The 22,500-nt window shown below is 40.8% G+C and overlaps 2 protein-coding genes across 4 annotated transcripts in view; both read left to right on the top strand.

Annotated features, from left to right (window-relative positions):
- Window positions 1–22,500, top strand: part of LOC138022472 (NLR family CARD domain-containing protein 3-like) — a 73,866-nt gene that overhangs the window by 28,756 nt on the left and 22,610 nt on the right. Inside the window, exon 1 of one of the 3 annotated variants that reach the window (XM_068869613.1) lies at window positions 20,085–20,961. The exons of 1 other annotated variant lie outside the window; for it this stretch is intronic. The gene's annotated coding sequence lies outside the window, so the exon portion shown is untranslated. Of the gene's footprint in view, window positions 1–20,084; window positions 20,962–22,500 lie in introns of those variants that run through there. One more of the 3 variants, XM_068869615.1, reaches the window with a different exon arrangement.
- On the top strand, window positions 13,375–15,079 carry LOC138022259 (uncharacterized). Its single transcript, XM_068869351.1, has 3 exons — window positions 13,375–13,710; window positions 13,804–13,962; window positions 14,184–15,079. The coding sequence occupies exons 1-3, from the start codon at window positions 13,375–13,377 to the stop codon at window positions 14,712–14,714; spliced, it is 1,026 nt and encodes a 341-aa protein (XP_068725452.1). The 3' UTR covers window positions 14,715–15,079.

Raw genomic sequence — 22,500 nt, forward strand, 5'->3', positions numbered from 1 at the left:
GCGTCTTCACCGTGAAAACTGGAAGAAACTAGTTTGATATCAGCTCATTCTTGCGCTAATGGTTATCAACCAACCTCTCAAAAGGTAGACAAATTAGAGTAAGAGAATTCATGATTTTGTGACGTCGGGCGCCTGCCGTTTCCCGTTGGCCATTTGACGTAAACGCGGCGCTCGATCTCTCAATTGGATGATTCGTAACTACGGGAGACAAATGTTATTAGTGAGAGAAACAGCAATTGAAAAAAGATATTAAGCATGACGCATTTTAGTGTAGAAATTCAAACTTGTATTCGGCAATTCAAACATTCAACTTAGCTATTCAAACCTTGAGTTTGAAAATTCAACAATTCAAACATTCATTTGCGTAATTCAATTGCATATTTGAATTGTCGAATTGAAAGTTTGAATGACATGCATTGGAGAACTGGAGAATGGAATATTTGAATTACCGAATTGTACTAGTGAGAGAAACAGCAATTGATTTGATTTGCGTTACTAAATTTGTTGATTTCCGTAGTTTACCGTCAGTGTCCCCAGTTAGCGCTCCCGCACTAGAAAACTTGGCACCAAGAGTGAATTAGATAAGAGTGTTGATTTATCACTTTGCGGCCTTGCCCTAGCACAGTCACAAATGGATTATACTTTGAGCGCGAAACAAAGGGACGCCAGTTTGAACCAATCAGAAGATGCCATGTCATACGTGACTGCTTCTGCCATGTTTTTTTTCTGGGACATGACAACTGAGATTCGCGGTAATGAGTATTCTAAAAATAGCCTCATTTGTGACTGTGCTGGGGATCCCACCCACCCCACCCATGCCATAACAACACTCATATCTAATTCACTCTTGTTGACACTTAACTAAAGTTCCTTTCCTTCCTTCCCTTCCGAATTGGACGTTTGAATTGCGTGTTTGAATTTTGACACTACTTGCCATACTGTGCAACGCGGTTGATGCTTGCTCAGTTGGTTGAGTATCGGGCTTTCTTGCGGGAGATCGCGGGTTGAAAATTCCGCCCGCGGGTTGAAAATCCCGGAGGAGAAAGTGCAGGCTTTGCAATTTCATCTCCAACTGGTTCGACTTTTAAGTCTTCTCGGATAAGGACTATTTAACAATTATTCCTCGAGCCCGAATGGGCTCTGAGTCAATAGCCCATGAGGCCGAAGGCCGAATGGGCTATTGACTCAGAGGCCATGAGGGCGAGAGGAATAATTGTTTTAGTAAAATCCAACTATTTGGTCAAAAAAATATCGAGACAAAACATCTTTCGCTAGTTAAAGCTAGACTTTAATTGTTGTTTTGGTTTTCAAAGCCAGCGCTTTTCGCTACTAGTGGGCTATAACAAATAGCCTACTAGTAGCTCAACCAATCAGAACGCAACATTGATAATAGACCACTAGTTGGATTTTACTAAAAACCGTTGTCCCCGCATCACAACGCTTCCCATTAATCAACACTGTGGTACGTTAATTAAAGCGCAACGGGCACACACTGTTCGCCTTGAAGAGTAGAGAAGGAAGACCCCCGGTACTGGTTGTCTATCTCTCCGAGAAATGTAAAACACCATGAGACTGCTGTATGTGTTACTTGTGTTTTTTACACCATTACCATCAGGAGTCGGTTTTCAAATGGTTGCTAACACGAGTTGCAAAAATTAGTTAGCTCTCCCGTTTGAAGTCCTTTTGGCTCTGAAATCCCGTCACGAAGCTCAGTCTGTTATTATAATTTATTTGCTTTTTAGTGTTGCAAGCCTGTGTGTTTTTTAAGTTGTTTCCTTACATTTCTGTTGGTGTACTTTTTTTGGTGTACACATCAAGTTGTGAAATTGACGATGTGGTTTACCCAGCTTAATCTTCTCTTCTCGTGTTTCTTTGGGGGTGCAGGGCTGTCGTCGTGGTGAGAGCACTGACTTCCCACCACTTTGGCCCAGGTTCAATTCCCAGACTCGGTGTCACATGTGGGTTTCGTTAGTTGGTTCCCTATTCTGCTCCGAGAGGTTTTTCTTCGGGTTCTCCGGTTTTCCCCCTCCTGAAAAACCAGCATTTGATTTTGTTTGCGTCAATTTGTTGATTTCAGTTTACAGTGTCCCAAATAAGTGCTCCAGCGCTGGAAGATTCCATTATTTCCAGATGAAATAAAAATTCTGTACAAATCCTGAAAAAAATAGTTAGTAACTATGGACTGGCAGCTTGTGAAATGGTCGTGACTGGAGTGCAGGTGGGACACTTAATGACAGTTACATAAAATTGCGTTAGAGTAGTAAAGATGCTACATGCATATATCAATATCGCCCTGATGACTAACCAATCTTGAACAAATACGTAGGCTTTGAGATTGCCGATTAATAATACTTACACTGTAAAAGATGCACTTTAGGCGCACGGAACGACCGGTTTTCGTCTCTTGTTTTGGCCCTAAAGTTTATTATGTATTTTGCCTGAGTGGATGATATCCTCTCTTGGTATTTCTCATGCGAATTTCCCAGATAGTTTCCCTGTGTGCATATCCTTACAAGGCATGGCACAGAATGCCATTGTCTTTCGCGATATGTACTTACAGTTCTCAGATTATTAACGCGCGGCATAATAATTTGCATGTCTAGAACTTGTCGGTTGTGATTGGTCAACAGATTTAGCTTTGGGAATACTCGAGTCTCTTCGCAGATTTCAGCTGCTGTCAATCAAACGGTTGAATGCGTAAAGTAAATCCCAAGGTGCAATACAGCTAACAAAAGCGCACTAATTAAAGGCGGGCCGCTCTCTTCACAAAGCGTTTTGCGAATTCGTGTGCCCCGATATCTTTATTTGACTTACATGTAAAAGGCTAACCAACACCCGATGGTAAAAATGTTTTCTGAATTATCGAAATAGTTTCACGTGCAACAAATGGTTTGAAAAGCTCAACCTTCGATTACGGCGGCGGACTGGAAAACACAAAACAAAACAAAACAGCCGACCGATACATTTACTTTTTGCCCCAAACATTGTGTTCGCCTCCATGTCAAGAAAATAAAGAGCACAAAAAAATGGCTTGATCGTAGGTTCATTCTCAGGGGCACCCAACGAGAATATAGTTCAAAACCACTTAAACAGAGCATTGTCAAACGTATTTTAGAATTTAGACGGTAGATATTGGCATATTTTTATTCCCTAAAAATTTTTCATCTGTTCGGATTTCCTAGCTGAAAGTCTAGTGATTCGAAAATTATAGGGATCAAAACTTACCTTTTCGAAAATTTTAGCCAGAAAAAAGGCTCCCGAAAATTCTAGGTGACCTTTTTAGGGTAAAAATCCGTTAAAAATGGGCAATTATGCCATTCTTCAGATGTTCGAAAATCCTAGGAGAGGCAGGCAAGCAAGAAATTTTACAACAAATGTTCCGAAAATTCTAGATCTCAAATCGTCTTTCGAACAGATATTTTCCGAAAATTGACGTTGGGTGCCCCTGCATTCTGAGTAGTGCGACGGGTGGATCACTCGCTTCACACGCGCGTTGTCCATATACTCCGCTGAAATTTTCTTCATAACTGAAAAATCGGCTGCAAAGGAGATCGTTAACAGTCTGCCGATAAGGTAAAATATTTATATCACACAGGTGGTTTTGAAAACGTTACTCAAAGAGCAAGCGCGAGACATGGGTTTCACAGGTCACGCATTTCTATTCGACACTCCGGTTAATGCAGTCCTGCCTGAGAGTATTTTGCAAGCATTTTAAGAAAAAAAAAAGCAACAACAATATAAAACAACGTTGCGAACACTCCGAGATCTTTTTAACGAAAATCAAAAATGATCTCTCTGAGACCGGCTGGGGAGTAGTTCTGCCATTGGATGAAGTACTTTGCTTCATACAGAACTAATCCCCGAGCGAAAATACATGGGAGCCAGACGAGCACTTGCCCGAAGATATCATCGCCGCCTTCGAGAACAGATTTGTCTATCCACTTCGCGCCGATGAATGCCGGGAGACTAGCTCTTCTATTTGAGAAGGGTTTAAAATCGCCCCTGGCCTGCAACGAAACTATCACGATGCGGCACGATGTAGTGCGAGCTATCTTTCCTGGTTTGCCGACAGACCTCCGTGGATCTCCGTACCTCGCCAGTGAAGAGGAACTGATGGCAGCCGGCCTTGGTCCTTATCTGAAGAAGTGTTTAACAGTAACAGGCGGTGGATGTAGCGTCGACGCTCCAGTCAGCTTGAAGTTGTTTCTTGGCAAGTCGCTCTCCTTCTTAGATGAACAAGGCCGCAAATCAGCTCCCCGCCCAGTAGAGAAAGTTCAGATCAAGTTCACGAAGAGTTATTTCGCCGGACACATCCAGTGAGCGGAATGCTGCTCTCATGAAAACGGCTTCTTTAGAAGCCACCAAATGAAATAAAAGTTTATGACCAATGGCATTTACTCATAACTGCACACTGCACACATAACTGTCACTTAGTAGATAAGTCGAGTCAACTTTTCCAGATAACAAATTTGCTTTATTTTTTTTTTCACATATATCATTTCCCGCTATGTCTGTGAACATTAGCCCGTGGAGTTTAAATGTGCCACTTTTTTTTTCAACACCTTAAGAATGCTTCATTATTCACGACTGCACTCTATTGTCAGCGGGGGCGGAGTTGAAAACTCTGTTAAAATACTCAAGGGAGTTCCAAGGCAACCATTTTTGAAGGTTTTTGGTATAACTTTTAGAAACCATCATTTTGATAAAGCTTGTGGTCATCGTATAAACATGAAAATTTGCACAGTCTTCCTCCAGATCGGGAACTTAGAATGCCCGAGTGTACCTAAGTCGCTAATACCGTTTCTGGAGAAAAAAATCAATGGGAATATTAATGAGTCAATATTTTCATACCAATAACAAGTAAAACTTAAGCATTTTCAATATCAGTTTGATAAACCTTATCTAGGATCAACGGCTTAGAAAAATATTTAGAATAAAAGCTTAATACCTCTTCTTTAAATGCCCTAGTGTACCTAGGCGATCAGTGCGCTGTATAGAATGAAAAAATGGCAAGAAGCAGTCGATGTTGCGCCGTTTTCGGCCATTTTCTTTATTGTTTTGCGTCTTTTGACTCGCGAGAGTTTAAATTTAGCGCTACAAGCGATGGAAAAGGTCCCGGATATGTGGCGGAATTCTGAATTCTCTTGAAGAGCTTGAGGTGCTTTGCATGCCTACTTGAAGTTCTTTGCCTCAGTGCTTGCGTTGCTTTGCTTACTTGAAGTGCCTACTTAATTGAGATAGTTTGCTTGCTAAGGTTGCTTTCCTTGCTTGCGTTCACCTTGCTTGCCGTTGAATTGCTTTGCCTGCTTGCGTTGCTTTGCTTGCTTGAGTTGCTTTGTTTGCTTGCTTGAAATTCTTTGCCTTAGTGCTTGCGTTGCTTTCGCTTGCTTGCAATGGGCCCTTTACAGCTGGCGATCACATGGCACAGAAACCACCATACTGGAGAGCAAATTGCGCACTGGGAAATCTAAAACAAAGCAACTTACCGGTAATTTAAATCTCATCACCAGTCCTACTCACTGCGGAGCTACATGAGAAACATGCGCCCGCTAACTAGTCGGTTGCACGAGTGCTTTTTAGTCAACCACCAAGCAACCTACATGTATACTGCTAACAAAAAGTAAGAATAATCGTACGGGCTCTATAAATATTTAAAGTATTTTCGCTAAAAACTGCCAGTCAAAACTCGTACTCGTTCTCGTCCTCGTCCTAGAATCTAAAGGTTCCTACTGTCCAACGTAGCGAGTCAAGGCTTTGCGTTGTCGCCAGGGCCAAAATAAACACTTGGACAAACTGTAAACACGTGAATCGAGCTTAATCAAAAATCCTGCGTAACATACCGGTATAACCAGTTGACCTTGCTCCTTTTTCTCACGTCCCATACCTGGTGTAGGACGAGGAGATATGTCCAGAAATGCACACAACAACAAAAATTGCAAAAAAGAGATAATGTTGGCGAATTTGGCAAATGTGGCGAAAATGACAATTTTGCCACAATCGCCAACGAGGCAAAGCACAAAGCAGTATAGGGGCCCCATAAAAGTTGGCGAAAACGGCGAATTTGCCAAATATGGCGAAAATGACAATTTTGCCACAATCGCCAACGAGGAAAAAGAGAAAGCAGTGAAGGGGGCCCATAAAAGTTGGCGAAAGCGGCGAATTTGGCAAATATGGAGAAAATGACAATTTTGCCACAATCGCCAATGAGGCAAAGCACAAAGCAGTATAGGGGCCCCATAAAAGAATTTGGCAAATATGGCGGAAATGGCAATTTTGCCACAATCGCCAACGAGGCAAAACACAAAGCAGTGAAGGGGCCCCATAAAAGTTGGCGAAAGCGGCGAATTTGGCAAATATGGCGGAAATGACAATTTTGCCACAACCGCCAACGAGGCAAAACACAAAGCAGTGAAGGGGGCCCATAAAAGTTGGCGAAAGCGGCGCATTTGGCAAATATGGCAAAAATGACAATTTTGCCACAATCGCCAACGAGGCAAAACACAAAGCAGTGAAGGGGGCCCATAAAAGTTGGCGAAAGCGGCGAATTTGGCAAATACGGCGAAAACGACAATTTTGCCACAATCGCCAACGAGGCAAAGCACAAAGGAATGAAGCAATGAGGGGGCCCATAAAAGTTGGCGAATGTGGCGAACAAAATTAATGAAAGAAGAATTCGATCTCCAGTGCTGTTTCAAATGTTTGACCTCAAATTACAAAAGTTCATTTCTTGAATTTTAATGATTTTAGAAAATTAACAACCAGCATGAAGAAAAAGGGAAAGAGGAATTTGGCAAAATAGGGAGATATGGCAACGGGACGTGGCTCCAAATAACAAAGTCATGGCAAGGTTGTCATTTGTGACTGCGCTGGAACAATTTAATTACTGACATGTATAACTGCCTCGTACTCAATTCATGTAAGAATGACTTCACCAACGGGTACTAAGAGTTTCAAAGCAGTTATGTGAATCTTACCAATGTCCGCTTGCAAGGAATTAGATTCAATAAACCACACACAAAATATGTATACTTGTCGTATGATCCATTACTTGAAAGTAAGCATTGCGTGAAGATGCAAGTCGTGCCTGAGAATTTTATAGTAGCTTTTCACGAATCTTGCCATCAGTCGAAATTGAAATCCTTTTACCACAACTGTAGAAGAATGTCGACACCAAGTAGAACAGAAGTTGCAAAATCCTGAATTGTGATCCGCCGGAAATACCGCAGCGTCCTTTTAGACGCCATCTTATGAAATTGACATATACGTCGTGTTAAGTCACTGTAGTGTAACTGCTAACTGAGCCCCAAGTCTCCTCGTTCGTCGTCTGAGTACACTACATACATACATACATAAATACTTTATTCGTCCCAAATGGGCTTTTCAGAATAAAGTCAAGGGATAACTAATGCTATATACAAGTAAATTAATTAACTAATTAACTAGTAAATGACATAATCGAACCGATTAATTATTAATTAATTAATGAAATAAAAACAAAAGTGGAGCAATTAAGTCACTAAAAAATTCGAGAGAAGGCTTCTCCTCAGGCAACGTTTGAAGTCCTGTAGTGTTGGTTTCAATTTAAGAGTCGAATCTAGTGAGTTCCAGAGTTTGACTGTCCTGAAGTGGAAAGTTCAAAGGCATATTTAACATCTGGGAGTTCCTCGTTGTACGCCTTGTGATCATGGCTCTTTGAATATATTTAGAAAATAAAGAGGCTGGAGCGCACCCTGACATACATTTGAAGGCCATTATTGCGTGGCGATAATACAACTGCTGTCTTACAGGTAGCCACTTTAGATCTTTAAGGATAGGGGAAATATGGTCGTATTTCCTTGAGCTGCTAACGATACGAGCCGCGAAATTCTGTACAGCCTGGATCCTACTTAAGTTGTACTCAGAGGTGTTGCTCTAAACATTACAACAATAATATCGCTTGCTAAAAACTAAGGCATTAACTATAATAGTTAAGGTGGTTGGGTCAAAAGCATGTTTAACTCGATTAATCTGGCCTAGGCGCACCATGCAAACGGACACTGTTGAAGCTATGTGATCGTTATATGTCAAGCAGGGATCCAGGACAACTCCCAGATCCTTAGCAACGGTAGCCGGTGTACCAACTTGATTGACACGAATTGTAAATGCATAATACTCGGCTATAAGCCGAGACCCATTTTAGGTCTTGATGTGTATTATCGACTATGGAATTTTCGTAATTTAAAATACAAATTGACATTGACTGAAGAATTATACTCAAAGCAATCAAATGAACACGAAAGATAAGAAACAAACAAGCGACGTGATCGTGAGGTGACGAATATTATTACGATCTACGACACGATCTGTGATGGTGCAATCTCGTTCCCAGACTCCTCGTTCCTTCGATGGGTAAACCAGGCTTCGCGCAATATTCCCGAGGAGATGTGAGACGTTCGTGCAAGACTTGTGGCACCTCTACAACACACTCGACGGCACAGAAGACGATGCAATCTTCGACGAGAATATTCTAGAACAAAAAAAAAAGTGAAGACTAGGAATTGGACGACGAATTCGAGACAGACAGCGAGAAAGAAGACGAGCAATAAGATCGATCCCGATCACATAACAACACGAGGCACCAAGTAATAAAAATCCATATTACACCAACAACAACTACTCTTCATTTTACAAATTTTACAAGTAATTTAGTTCGGCTTGTAAGTGAATACACGTTCATTTGTTACTGTTTGAATTTGCTGAGAAAATTATTTTTATCAAAAATACTCGGCTATAAGCCGAGACCCCTTCTACGGCTTCAAATTTGCCCAAATTGAGTGAGGATTTGTGTAAAAATCGCTCGGCTTATAGCTGAATAAGTACGGTAATTTCTTTTCCCAACAAATTTAGACGAAAATCCTCTACTTTGCTGACCATCGCTCTGGTGCCAAAGATAATTAAAAGAGTTTTACTAGGGTTTATAAGGAGTTGATTTCTAAAAGTCCAGTTACTAATTCTGCTTAAGTCTTCATTTAATTTGGTAATCTCGCTATAATGAACTGCCACCGCGGCAGCAATCCCGCATACAAAAATTTGGTTTCATCAACGGAATTGATAATGTAAATTGGACGCCGTATAGAGATTCTCTGTACGGTGGTCAGTTTACATTATCAACTCCGTTGATAAAACAAAATTTTCGTATATTACCTCCCCACCGACGCAGCACCATAATTTCTTTAGAAACTACCCCCCGCAATCAAGGGCAAGACGATCTCGTGGAAAGTGTAGTTAACCGAACCTGAAAGCTAAAATTTTACGAGAGTGCTTAGGCCTAATCACTGAAACGAGCGCTTAGGCTTAAACAGTAAACGAGTGCTTTCTTCTTCACACTACCTAGTGAAAAGTGTTGTACGTTATGCGAACCACAAAAAGAAAGCTAGAATTACGTGGTGATATTAAAGACTAAAAAAAGTAACCTCGTCTACGAGAGTGAATTTTTGACTTTGCAGAAACAATGGTCAACCTTTGTGTTGAATTCGCACATTTCTTGTCCACTTTTATGACACTGAAAGAAAACAAAAACGCAAACTAACAAACAACAATCCGATGTGTTGCCGCAAGCAGTATAATGAACTGCCAACGCGGTCCACAATCCCGTACTCGATGACTGAAAATTGTTCAAGGGCAAGACGATCTCTTGAAAAGTGTAGTTAACCGAACCGCAAAATGAAAGTTACAATTTTACGAGAGTGCTAAAGTCTAATCACTGAAATGAGCGCTTGGGCGTAATCAGTAAACGTGTGCTTTCTTCAAACCGTAAAGTGAAAGCTAAAATTTTACAATAGTGCTTAGGCCTAATCAACGGCTGAAACAAGCGCTTACACTTTTGAAATATTGCTATAATGAACTGCCACCGCGGTCCGCAATCCCGTAGTCGATGAATGAAAATTGTCCAAGGGCAAGACGATCTCGTGAAAAGTGTAGTTAACTGAACCGCAAAATGAAAGCTAAAATTTTACGAGAGTGCTTAGGCCTAATAATAGTGTTCTTAACCGAACTACAAAATGTAAGCTAGGATTTTACGAGAGTGCTTAGGACTAACCACGAAAACCAGCGCTTAGGCTTAATCAGTAAACGAGTGCTTTCTTCCTTACACGATCTCGTAAAAAGTGTAGTTGAGTATAATGCAGTGCTTTCTTCTTCACACGATCTCGTGAATAGTGTAGTAAACCGAACCACAAAATGAAAGCTAAACTTTTACGAGAGTGCTTATGCTCCGGTACAGTACGTGCAGAAGCTGCCAGTGCTTAATTAGGCCTAATCACTGAATCGAGCGCTTAGTCTTATTCAGAAATCGAGTACTATTGCGAATGAAAGTTAACCGAATTGTAAAATGATTCGTTGAACGCGCTATAAGAACGAGAGATACATATCAACTTAACAAATCGAAAGTGGTTCAGCGTTGTCTGTACTCTTATCGACAACGATATTCGCCATCATGTTGTGGATTTAGGAGGTGCAGTGAGCAATTTGCCTCGCGAGGCCAAAAATATCAAACATGTTTGATTTTATCCTCACGGCCTCGCAAGGCGAATTTCTCACCAAAATTTTCCCGCAAACATGAGGAAACGGATGAGCAAACCGCCTCGCGATGGAGTATCAGCTCAGCTGTTTCCTCACCGTGTGCGGCGGGCTTAAGTAGGCCAAAAGCATTTGAACAGTAGAAAACTATTTTTTATCTTGGAGCGGCTGCAGTTTACCCCGCCACATCGAGGCCGTTACTGTAAAGGGCTGGCCACGCGGTACGCGGAAAAAATAAAGTCAAGGTTGCTAAGTATCTTAAGTAGCTGGCTACGCAGTGCGCGGTACGCAGAAAGAATTAAATTCAAGATGGCGAGGTATGTTAGCTGACTACGCGGTACGCGTACGCAATGTTAAAAGCGTGCTTAGGCCTAATCACTGAAACGAGCGCTTAGGCTTAATCAATGAGCGAGTCCTATTTGCTTCACACAATCTCGTGCAAAGTGTAGTTAAACCGTAAATTGTAAGCTAAAATGTTGACAAGGGCTTAGGCCTAATCACTACTAGAGGACTATTATTAATAGTCTTCGAGTAGCGAAAAGGTGACGCTTTACTTCGTTTTATTCCCCAATAAATATCTCTTTAACTTGCATTTGCTAATTTATTATTGCCTTTTCTGTCTGACTAGTTGGGTGATAATAAAATAATTAGACCCTTCGCCCTCAAGGGCCACGGGGTCAATAGCCCATTCGGCTTCGCCTGAAAGGCTATTAACCCATAGCCTGCAAGGGCTATGGGTCTAATTGTTAATTAATACAGCAATTTAAGAAATAATTTACAGCAAGAATCCCCAATGTGTGTCTACTTATTATAGTCTCCCGATGTATGCAATCCAGTCAACGGCAGGTATGTTTTGCAGGTTGCAGGTTGCAGGTTGAAATTTAATTATAACTGGAAAACCGCTGGCACTTAAAAGAAAGGTAAATCGATTGTTACCGTGACTGTTACATAACGCTCTTTACGATAGACAGAATATACTTGCCGAAGGGTGAAGTTGCCAAGTTTTTACTATGTAAAAGACGCCAACTACCTTATGTAAGAACCCCTGATGAGTATATGGGTTATGAACTATTTTTAGCGTGACCAGCAGTTTTCGAGTTATAATTAAATTGCAACCTGCAACCTGTGCAGGTTGAATTGCAACCTGTGCAGGTTAAATTGCAACCTGCAACCGGAACGATGTGGACACTTACGCCGTGGACATAAGTGGAGATATCACACTTTTGGTGCGCAATACGCTGGAAATACGCCTGGCGAGGCCGTGAGGATAAAAGCAAAGATGTTTGATATTTTTGGCCTCGCGAGGCAAATTCCTCTCTGTGTGCGGCCATCGTGGTCAACCTCACGAAACAGAGTAAAATCTATAAGTGTCAATCTACATTTGTGGCGGTGAAAGCGTTAATGAGGACATTTCTTTTGAGCGAACCTAGATGTTGTTAATTTTGCTGATTGTCAATATGTAGATTACATCGGATAGTCTGTGTGTGTTGATTTCACCGATAGCCTCTTTCTTCTCTTGTAAGTTATTCACGCAATTTTTTTTATTTTCACTCCCCTTTTCTTTTAAAAAATAAAGCGGATGTAAAGAGAAGCGAAAGCCGCCGGTGTGTTAGGTGAGACAGAGAGGGAAAACAAAGCTGAAAAGCCTATTCAAATCATCGTGTCATTTAACAGCCACACCGGAAAATAACTAAGTGAAACACGAAAATAAACAGGTCTAATGGAAGCGTGCTTGAATTTCGTCAAAATTATCCCCAAAATCAGCAAGAATTTGTGACGCTGATGAATAATGAAGTGGTCTCTTTTTCCAAAACGATAGAATTACCTGGTGATAAATAACCTCGTCTAGGAGAGGGAATTTTTGGCTTTGCAGAACAATGGTTGACCTCACCAAACAGAGTAAAATCTATAAGTGTCAATCTGCATTTATGGCGGTGAAAGGGTTAATGGGGACATTAACATTAATTTCACCGATAGCCTCTTTCTTCTCTTGTAAGATATTCACGCAATTTTTTCGATTTTTTCGGTTTACTACAACTTGATTCTTTCGATGCAAACTTTAGTTATCTGAAACGCAAACTTAATTCTTTTGAATTCTCAAGTTTACTGTGAATAAACAATTGATTGTAAAGTCTGAGAAAATATGTTTGTCTTGTAAATATATAATTATTTTCCTTTTTTTCCCTTTTTCCAGAGCCATGTCCTATTGTTGAATCTTCGATCGAAGAGCCGGTCCTGGGAGATGTCACGTTGGAGAACCCAAACAATCACCACGTAACGTTCCAGCTTGTAGAAGAGGGAAGCAAGCGTCGCAAAACCAAACTAGTGGACAGCCTCGGGTACAGCTACAACGTCAGATCCAAACGGTCTTATGCAACCTATTGGCAGTGTGTGGTCCGTCCCAGAGGAAATGCGTGCAAGGCTACGGTGATACAGCGGGACGGGAATTTCCATTCCGGAGAAAACGCTCATAATCATGCAGCAGAAGTAGGGGCAATGACAGCGGCCAAGATCGTAAATTTGGTCAAAGAGAAGGCTCTGGAGGATAAGTTCAAGCCGGCTTCGGCAATAGTGGAAGAGGTATATAAATTACAGACTCACAAGTGAACGTAGCTAATATTTCGGGGGTGGAATACTTACTGTAGGAAACAGACAACTTTTTTAAAAGATATGTTTTTAGAGCAACAGGAGTACGATCTTTAACAATGCGACGATTAACTAAGAAACATCTTGACTTTCCTTTTCTTTTTTTTTTTTCAGGTCTTGTTAAATGAGCTGAATGACGAACGCTGTCCAGCACTCCCTAAGCCAGAACATATGGCGCGAGCTGCAAACCGCCTGCATCAGAGACTTCGCCCAGAGGATCCTAAGGACCTCGACTTCCAACTAGTGGAGGACTGCATACCGGAAGGATTCTTTCAGGCAGACGTTTACGTGAAGGAAAGAAGACATCTCATCTTCGCTACAGTTGAACAACTGATGACCGTCGCCAAGGCCAAGTCTTGGTATATTGACGGTACATTTAAATTAGTACGGAAACCATTCCAGCAGCTGGTAACGATCAATGCTTTCGTTCGATCAGGTGACCACACGAAACAAGTTCCACTGTTGTTCGTTCTCATGTCCGGGAAAAGTACGAAAGACTACAAAAAGGTAGTTATCTATGTAGTTATCTATTTAGTTTTTATGTATCCTAAAGCATAGTATAGTTACATTGATCATATCTTTCTCTTTTCCCCCTATTAGGTAATGAAGAAAGTAATGCGCCTGCTGCCAATTCAACCCGCTGTCCAGCAGGTCACCCTCGACTTCGAGAAGGCTATCTGGAAGGCGCTAAGATCAGTCTTACCAACAGTGAAGCTTCAAGGTTGCGTATTTCACTGGACTCAGGCCCTGTGGAGGAAGGTTAGGGACCGTTCATTTTTTATATTTGTTATAAATACAGAGCACAATTTTTCTTCAAATTGTTAACATCTCTTATCCGATTTTTAATCTAATTTTTCGTCCGTCCCCCCCCCCCCCCCCCTTCCCCCTTGTCCTTCATTTTTTAGTTAGTTCATATCAAAGCATCATGTTGAGTAGCCCTCAATAACATTTTGACCACTGTGACTATTTGTCTATCACAGGTACAAGAACTTGGTCTCCAAACAGCCTATAGTGGCAATGACGCAGTGTACCGGTACATCCGAAAACTTATGGCCCTCCCGTTCTTGCCTCAACACGAGATCAGACCCATGTTCGTGCTCCTCAGCGTCCAGGCAGAGACCCAGCCCCTGCGCAATCTCATTGAATACATCCAGGAGCAGTGGATTGACAGTACTATCTTCCTTCCAAGAGATTGGAGTGTATTTAATAAACCAATCCGGACCAACAACGACATAGAGGGGTGGCACAACGCTCTCAACCGCCGAGCCGGTGGCAAATGCAGATTGCAGTTTTATCAGTTAATCGAACTACTTCATCGCGAAGCCCGCCTAACTTCTCTTACCATCAAGCTGATATCAGACAAGAAATTAAAGCGGATCCAGAGGAGAGAGTACAGGCAACTTCAGCAGAAACTGTTCGACGCCTGGGAGCAGTACCAGACCGGCAACAAGAACGCTGCACAACTTCTCAGCTGCTGCTCCCATCTGAATGGACCTGCTCGTAGCCAGTAAAACCATACATTGAGTTTATTAGAATAGACAATATTCGTATTCTCGGTATTGGACTGGAACTAGCTTGGAGGCTAATTTGGGGGCTAATCTGGGGTAATCTTTTCGAATGCAAATACTTTCTGATATATTCCCCCGCATTAGGCTCCATTGCAAGCTAGTTCCAGTCCAATACCGAGAATACGAATATTGTCTATTAATCGCGAATGATCTGTTTTAAGGGGCGGGAGTCACGCGGACAACCCAAACGTCCCCACATGTAATAGGTAAAACTTAATATATGTAAGCAATAAATAAGTTTATACGTAAAAGTGACTGATTAACGAATTTACTCTAAAATGTCGCGAAATGAACCCGGACTAGGACTACAATTATAGATTAGCAGCGTATGTCACTTAGAATTAAAAAAAGTTGACCGAACGATGTTGACCGAACGATGTTGCATTAGGTTCAATGGCTTAAGAGCAAATGCACTTAACCTCTACACTACCGAAACATCGACTTCAATTTGGCAATTTTAAAGCTAATCCTCGTTTCTATTTTTCTTGGAGGTTCAAAGTCTTGTTCCTCTTCAGGGTGATTTTCGTTGCCTTGGGTTATGCATTTTTTTGCTCTGGTCAGATTTGCTACAGATTGAATTTGACGTTTGGAAGCAAAGCATCCTTTGTGTCGCCTGGACTCGTAGTTTGGGTTTTCGTCTTCTCTATCTCCTGCATACGCAATATTTGTCGAGCAAACAAAATACAACCCATAGAATGTTGCGAAGAAGAACAAGCAAAGTGATTTTTGTTGGTTTGTCCATTCTCCATATTTATGTCCACTTTGCGAGTCCTTTATACGCTACCTGTGGCCGTAACGATCGATCGAGTTGCCTTTGAAACTTGGGAAACATTGAATTCCAGAAACAATTTTTCTTAAATACACAGAATTGACTAAAGTTGTTCTAGCAGGAAAAGTCTCTTTTAAATGAAAATTTCGTCTCCAACAGTACAAAAGTGTCCTTGCGCGAAAAAAGCCGCACGCCGCCATGTTTGTTTTGGTTTTTCGGGTTTTAAATCTCGCGCCTGTATCGTGCGTGTTACTCACGCATGACGCAACGAAGGTGACTTACTTCCCGCGCGAGGAAACTGGTACCAGCCACCTTAAGCAACTTTTGACCCCTAAAAACAAGTTAAAAAGAAAATTTGTCTTCTGTTTCTCTTCGCGTAATTCTGTGTTTCTTCGCGGAACCCTAAACGAGACCTTGGCGGCTTAAAATATTGGCGCTTTGCCCGGAACACCCTAGGCGAGACCAAAATCCAAAATTTACACCCCTAAGCGAGACGACGAGCATCCCCGTCTGTTTCATATGGGTGTCCCCCCCCCCCCCCCCCCGCCCCCGGGGATAAAATATCGCGCCAGCTACGCAGGCTAACTCACCCTTCATTTTCTGTGTTGTCTCGGGTTATTTGATGGGTTTTTACGGACGGTATATTTTCTCACGTCAACCGCTGCAAATTCTAAGAGATCTATAAGCGTATCAAATAACTTGACGCCATTCGGTCTCGAACCCTCAGGGGTGTCTTCCTGTGAGAGCAGTATCATGAATTCGTCATTGTTCAAAACTCTAGTAAAAAACCCGAACTGAAAAAATTGTGTCAGCGCACGCAATTTTCTAAACTTCGAACGAGTTGACAACTGGAAGGAAGTCAAGGAGGGTTTTTGCGATGAGAATTGTTTACCAGAGGTGACTGGGAGATTAGGCCAGGAACAGTACGTGCTGTGTAGACCTGTGTACTGCATTAGGACAGAAATCTCGAATGGTGGTATTTTTGAAAATGCTGTAAATAAGATGGCCCAGTTATTAATTAAATCAATGAAGAGATTTATTTATCAGTTATGACTCGGTCTCACTCCAGTAATTGCACCTTATTCTAAAAATGGCTCTGATCATTGTTTCCGCTTTAGCTGCCGGCCGGAATGTCAGCAGTCGAACTGTCAAGATTCCTATTAGGGGCCTCCTTTTTCTTTGCAGATAATCTCACATGAGAAACGTCTAAATTTGAGCTCAAGAGTATAATCTAGGAGAAAGAATTGATTTATGAGTCAATCATGGTATGCACAAGTGATTCCTTTAATTTAATTTCAGGCGTTGGGCCCTGTGCAATGATCTAAGTTTCCGTCGAGTGAATGATATTAATAAAACGACTAAAAGTATTTTAACATTTTTAATTTCTCGCTTAACTGCTGAATACCCCGCCACTCCAAAAGCGACCTTGGAAAAGTGTAGCTACGCGGCTACGTAGCCTGCGAAAGCATCCGTTTCTCCTTCGCTCTTAGCGAAGGAGAAACGGATGCTTTCGCAGGCTAGCGGCTACGCAGTGGTCATTACCACCCCTACCCCTAGAACATGTTAGTAAGGAAAGAAGGGGCTACGCGAAAACGCGACTACACGGCTACGCAGTGGTCTTTAACGAAATCGTGTGCTGAATATAGCACTCGTTTACTGATTAAGCGATTCCGGTCACAGTGTAAACAGCATTTAACAAAAAAACAAGCAGCTTTAATTTAATTTAATTTTTAACACGTACAGTGATTGCGTGCATGGTGAAATAGACACGAATCACTATCAAAACGGAAAAATAGTGTAAAATGTTCTGGAATTTTCAAATAAAATCGCGTGACTGATTCTTCAACATTGCTATGGCAATTGTCATTCAAACATTACCAAATTTGGTAACCACATTTGATACTTCATTTGCAACCTCGTTCCCAGGGTCTTCTCGGCTTTCAATATGGCGGCGGGTCTTGAGAAGACCCTGGCACACAGCAGATCACGTGATCAAATTTGTCCATCGAGGATGGACAAATATGCAAATTTTTTCAAGATGGCGGCATGGAATAAGGTGAGAGAAATCTGGGTACGACAACTGCCAACAAACAAAATGGAGTACGAAGGGGGAACCCAAAGCTGTAAAATTTGATGTAAGAAACCAAAAATACGGATGGATGAATGCACGAGCAACGAGAATGCGGTAGATGACAGAGAAATCTTGCTTTTCTTTTCATTTCATGTTATTTTAAACCAATGCAATTTTATAGACGGCTATTATTTCTCGAGGCTGTGATTTTAAACAGTTTGGAAACAGCCATTTCACACAGTTTCACCCGTAACATCACAGACATTTGATTACCGTAAAATCCAGTGAGCTAAGTTTTAATGAAATGAAAGCCCTGGTTCTAGCTATTTAGTCACGGAGGTGTGCTCGCTGTCTTCCGTAATGTATGGTTTACCGGTATATTGCATGTTTATTTTCCATCAAGTAAACCTAATTATAATTATCTTTTTCATACACTTGAATGATTATCTGATTTCTTATCGGTGTATATGAGCCTTCTGACAACGACTTTCCCCAGTATACATTGACCCAAAGCTATTTTCCTAAAAGGAAGTATTATTTAATATACCACATATCTGTGGTACTTCATTTTCACGGTGAAACCATTTGATTGTTGTATTGTGGTTTTATCTCTCATCTCATCGATTGACTGCACGTATTGTCATGTCAGTGTAAAATCAGTATTTTAATTCTCTTCTGATTGCCAACAGGGAACCACAGCATGTTTAGTGCCCACATTCTTACAACTTGTTATTGTAAATATATTTGGTGGTAAAGTTGACATAATCAAGCCAATGTACATTGTTGAACATGCTATTCCATAGGATTAGCAATCTGCTTCCTGCACTTTTCAAGCTATGAAAAGAACTTTTCCATGTCTTGTCCTACCAGTGAAGACAATGTGATGTCTTGGAATGCTGCTCATGAAATCTGTTGGGTCTAATTAAAAAAAGGCACAATTTGTGCAAGTCCTAAACATAAGCATCTCATCATCTTTAGCAGTTCTTGTCGAATGAGCCCAGGGTTAGGGATGGATCTTTGCTGTTTTATCAAACTGGCTTTTAATCTGCTGTTTTGGAGGTAGTGACAATAGCACGGTTTGTTTTATTTGCCTCCATTCCTTAAACTACATTTTTCTTTCGTTTCATTTACTCAGAAATGAATTGTATCTGTTTAGAATTCAGGGTGAACTATTTACACAAATTATGAGGTAGAGTGGCCATTCAAAACAGAGTTTGTAATTGAACATCTAAACATCTCTGAAACGAAAAAACAAACTTGTGAACATGTGAACCTGAAGTATAGCAAATCATAATGCTGACAAACATGAAGTTTTCACTATCTGAATGATTTTGGGTGACATTAATTAAGGGGATATCTTGTTGAAAAATCCAAAGCTATCTCTCTTCGTGGTAATAAGTAATGTAAACAATCTTCGCACTGGTGAGTTGTAGTGGTAAATTGGGTTTTCCAGGAACCAGTTATTTTAAACCTAGTGCTGGTAACTTCCCACCTAGGTTCACATGGAAGATTCAGGGAAAACGGAATTTGAAATTTTATGCTGTGGCATTTGAAGGAAAATTAGGTATTTGTAGACAAGTATCATTATGTTCTTCTCTTTAATGGTTAATATTCCTTGACTGGCTTCTAACCATTAAGAGAGTTTGCGTCCACATTTTTGTCCTTCTTTGTTGAGAGTTTCAATAGACGAAGCGAAATATATATGACCGACCAAGTTACCCACACTACAGTATTTTATCTTTTCTCCTGCCCTTACCATTCCAGAAACAAAACACTATTTCTTTTTGTGAAATAGTTTCTTGTTGCTGGTGAAGTCGCAAATTTCCTGTGCTTTGTCAACTTCAATTTTATTTCCCAATCCCCCTGTGCAGTCTGCATTCTTCCCTCAAATCACTCGATGTATCACATCTTCAGACAATAATTATAAATGCCACAACTTGAGCAATACTAGAGAATATTTTCAAAGCATGTTTTGAAAACGAATAAAAATTATTGGAGTACAAGAAAACTGACAGGAGTGTGATGCCAAAAAAGTCATGCGTACAAAATTAAAGAATACATATTTATATTTTTAAATCAAAAGAAGCAAAAATGGAAGTCGTTAGCGAATTGACAGGTCAATAAGACTATAATAAAAGGCCTTACAATTATTTTCAAGAATAATATTTGTTGTTAAGACTTCACAATCTTAAATAACCCTCTTGGAAAATTACAAGGTGAAATGCACTTTGTTTGGGGTGCGGAGATTAATATTTTTTATTAATGAAATTAAAGTAAAAGGCAATGATGAAAACCGACCACTAGCTGAAGAGTGTGGAAGGGATGGGAAAGAATATGGATTACTGCAGCTGCAGGTCTATTAAAATAAAACACAGGTCACATTCCACAGGTGAGTGTACATGTCACCGTGCTGCAGACAAATAAACAACACCAAAAGTGTCTGCTAGCGCTAATCACTCAACAAAAATGTTGTTTCAGGTCTCGGGGAAACTTTTGGCTTATTAGTTGTTGATTGTTCAGGGATTATTGGAACAGCGACCTTTAGTCTTGACCTGTGGAATGTGACCTGTATTTAACAGACCCGCCTTCATTGCAGCTGTCACACGAGTCAACAGCGCCACATACAACTACTAAATCAACCACATCAATAATCTATGAACCCTGTTGCCCAATTTTATAATTTGTAACACAATCTGACATAGTGAAAACATTGAACAACAGTAACAATACTCGATCGCGTCAGGGAATTACAATTGTGAGACGCCAAAATGAACCAAAACGTAAAGGTACGTACGAAATAAAATCACTTAATTACCGTCACGTCTTTCAAACACCATTATATCCTTCTATATATAGAGCGATCGCTATGCCAGAGGTCGTGAAAAGCCGACGTAGCTTTCATTGGAATCGAGGCCTGATGTAGATCACCGTGCAACGTAAAAAAAACGGCGAATTATTTTTGACTGTTATGCTTGTTAATTTGCGGCTGCTTCTTACGGAACAGCTACAAGTTTGAAAATGATTTAAACACGAACTCTGTTCTTCTTCTGGCTCCCCTCACTAGCCGCCATCTTTCTTTCGCCATTAAACCAATCAGAGTTCATGTGCGAAAAGCACCAATCAGCGATCTTTTTAGTTCACTGTGTGCCAGGGTCTTCTCAAGACCCGCCGCCATATTGAAAGCCGAGAAGACCCTGGGAACGAGGTTGCTTCATTTGCTGCTCCCAAGGAAGGTGCAAGAGTTTTGCTGCTTGTTTCTGAATTAAGTGTTTTATTTCTCTAAGTTATGAAGAAGATGAAAAGGGAATCAAGGCCGGACTGATATATTATGAAAGCCTCGTAAACCTTTGGTAAGCGTTTTAAAACACTGTAAAGGAAAATACTTGATAGAATGACGATCTTCCGACATTTGGGCATGATCGGTTATATGCGGAAAGGAGCGATTGGTTTTCACATGACGTCATCAAAACTAAAAAATAAGGAATTATCAATCCTTTTGAGATTTTAGTTTAGTTAGTTATTAGAACAGCTGAAGACTTGTCTTTTCACAAATTTTCAGTTTGATAGGGTTTTTCGTCTCGTGGTAAAGCAAGGTTGAATTTCTAAGCTTTTGCGTGACACAATATTAAAATTGCGGTCGAGAACGCTATCACGTAGGTTAAAAATGTGAATTATCCGCTGAGATTTTGCAATCTGAACAGTCCTTTCATGAGAATAAGTACTCATATAGAATGTTTATAGAGCCCTCAGAAGACAACTACTGGCTTTTTATAGCAAAACTCGAAGACATATGTTTTTGTTAGCTTCCGGCCGCCATATTTGTGTCCCTGAGAGGGACACAAACATGGCGTCTCCATACAAATCCTTATAAATTTGAGTAAACAATTCTTCGAATATCTCTCGCACGAAAAATCGCACAGACCTGAACCTTTGCGAGACTATTCGAATATTCATCTTCCTTTATCTCTTTGATTTTTGACTTTATTTGTTGAATGGTTTTCATGATGGTGTGATAGTGAAAACCGGCAATACCCCTCCACAAAGAAGCTTTACTTTAGTTTTACTGCGCGAGCTACAGTGCCGAAGTGAATGAAAGTGGTTAAAGTGGATTGAGTAGAATGGCTGGTGCCAAGTCGGCTTAAGTTTAAATTGAGTTGAGAAAAATGGCTGGTGCCGCAGTGCTGTGGTGCTTTTTTGAGACAATTTAAATAGCGCTTTGCACTAATGACGTCATGAAATTATAGACCCTCAGGTGACTCAGACAAGCAAAGTTCAGTCTGTAAGAGTCACAACGGAAATGAGGCATAGTATTTGCTTCAAATTTGGTTTTAAGCAACGTCGACCATGTTCTTGGCTCTATTTTGGAGAGAGAACCAAAACACTACACAGTTGAGCAGCTAGAACGGTGTTTAATTAAAGTGTATGGGGTTGAAATTGACGAGCAAACGTGACAACCATTTTAAACGAGTGAGGTGCTGTATAAGGTCGCTCGTGTAAACAGTGAAAGTGACTGCCTGCCCCAGGGGAGGGGAGGGGGGGTACTCCCAGAAAAGTTGGGCAGGGGTGTGCGGCCCGCTTCCCAAAACCCTTACCCTATTTATGACCAAAATCAGCGATTTTCCCTACCCTATTTATGATCTGACCAAAAATTTGATACCCTATTTATGACCTGACCCTTAAATCAATGCCCTTGTGCAGACCTGCCTTATAATTATTTCCCTAGTTAAGACCAATGTTAAAGGCAATGTTTATCTGCTTTAATTAGGTAGGTTATAAGACTGCATGACAAAGTTTCGAGCTCATCCTTACATCCTTAGCGTTGTCCTTTAAATAACTATTTTTTTCTTGATTTGACTCAGGGATGGCACTAGGATTTTTCAATCTGAGTC

This window comes from Montipora capricornis, chromosome 10 (assembly GCF_036669925.1).
Source record: "Montipora capricornis isolate CH-2021 chromosome 10, ASM3666992v2, whole genome shotgun sequence".
Taxonomy (NCBI): Eukaryota; Metazoa; Cnidaria; class Anthozoa; order Scleractinia; family Acroporidae; genus Montipora; species Montipora capricornis.

Coding starts and splice junctions, on each gene's coding strand:
- LOC138022259 (XM_068869351.1), top strand. CDS start 13,375: ATGGCGCGAGCTGCAAACCGCCTGCATCAGAGACTTCGCCCAGAGGAT. Junction 13,711..13,803: donor GTACGAAAGACTACAAAAAG/GTAGTTATCTAT, acceptor TCCCCCTATTAG/GTAATGAAGAAAGTAATGCG. Junction 13,963..14,183: donor CTCAGGCCCTGTGGAGGAAG/GTTAGGGACCGT, acceptor TGTCTATCACAG/GTACAAGAACTTGGTCTCCA.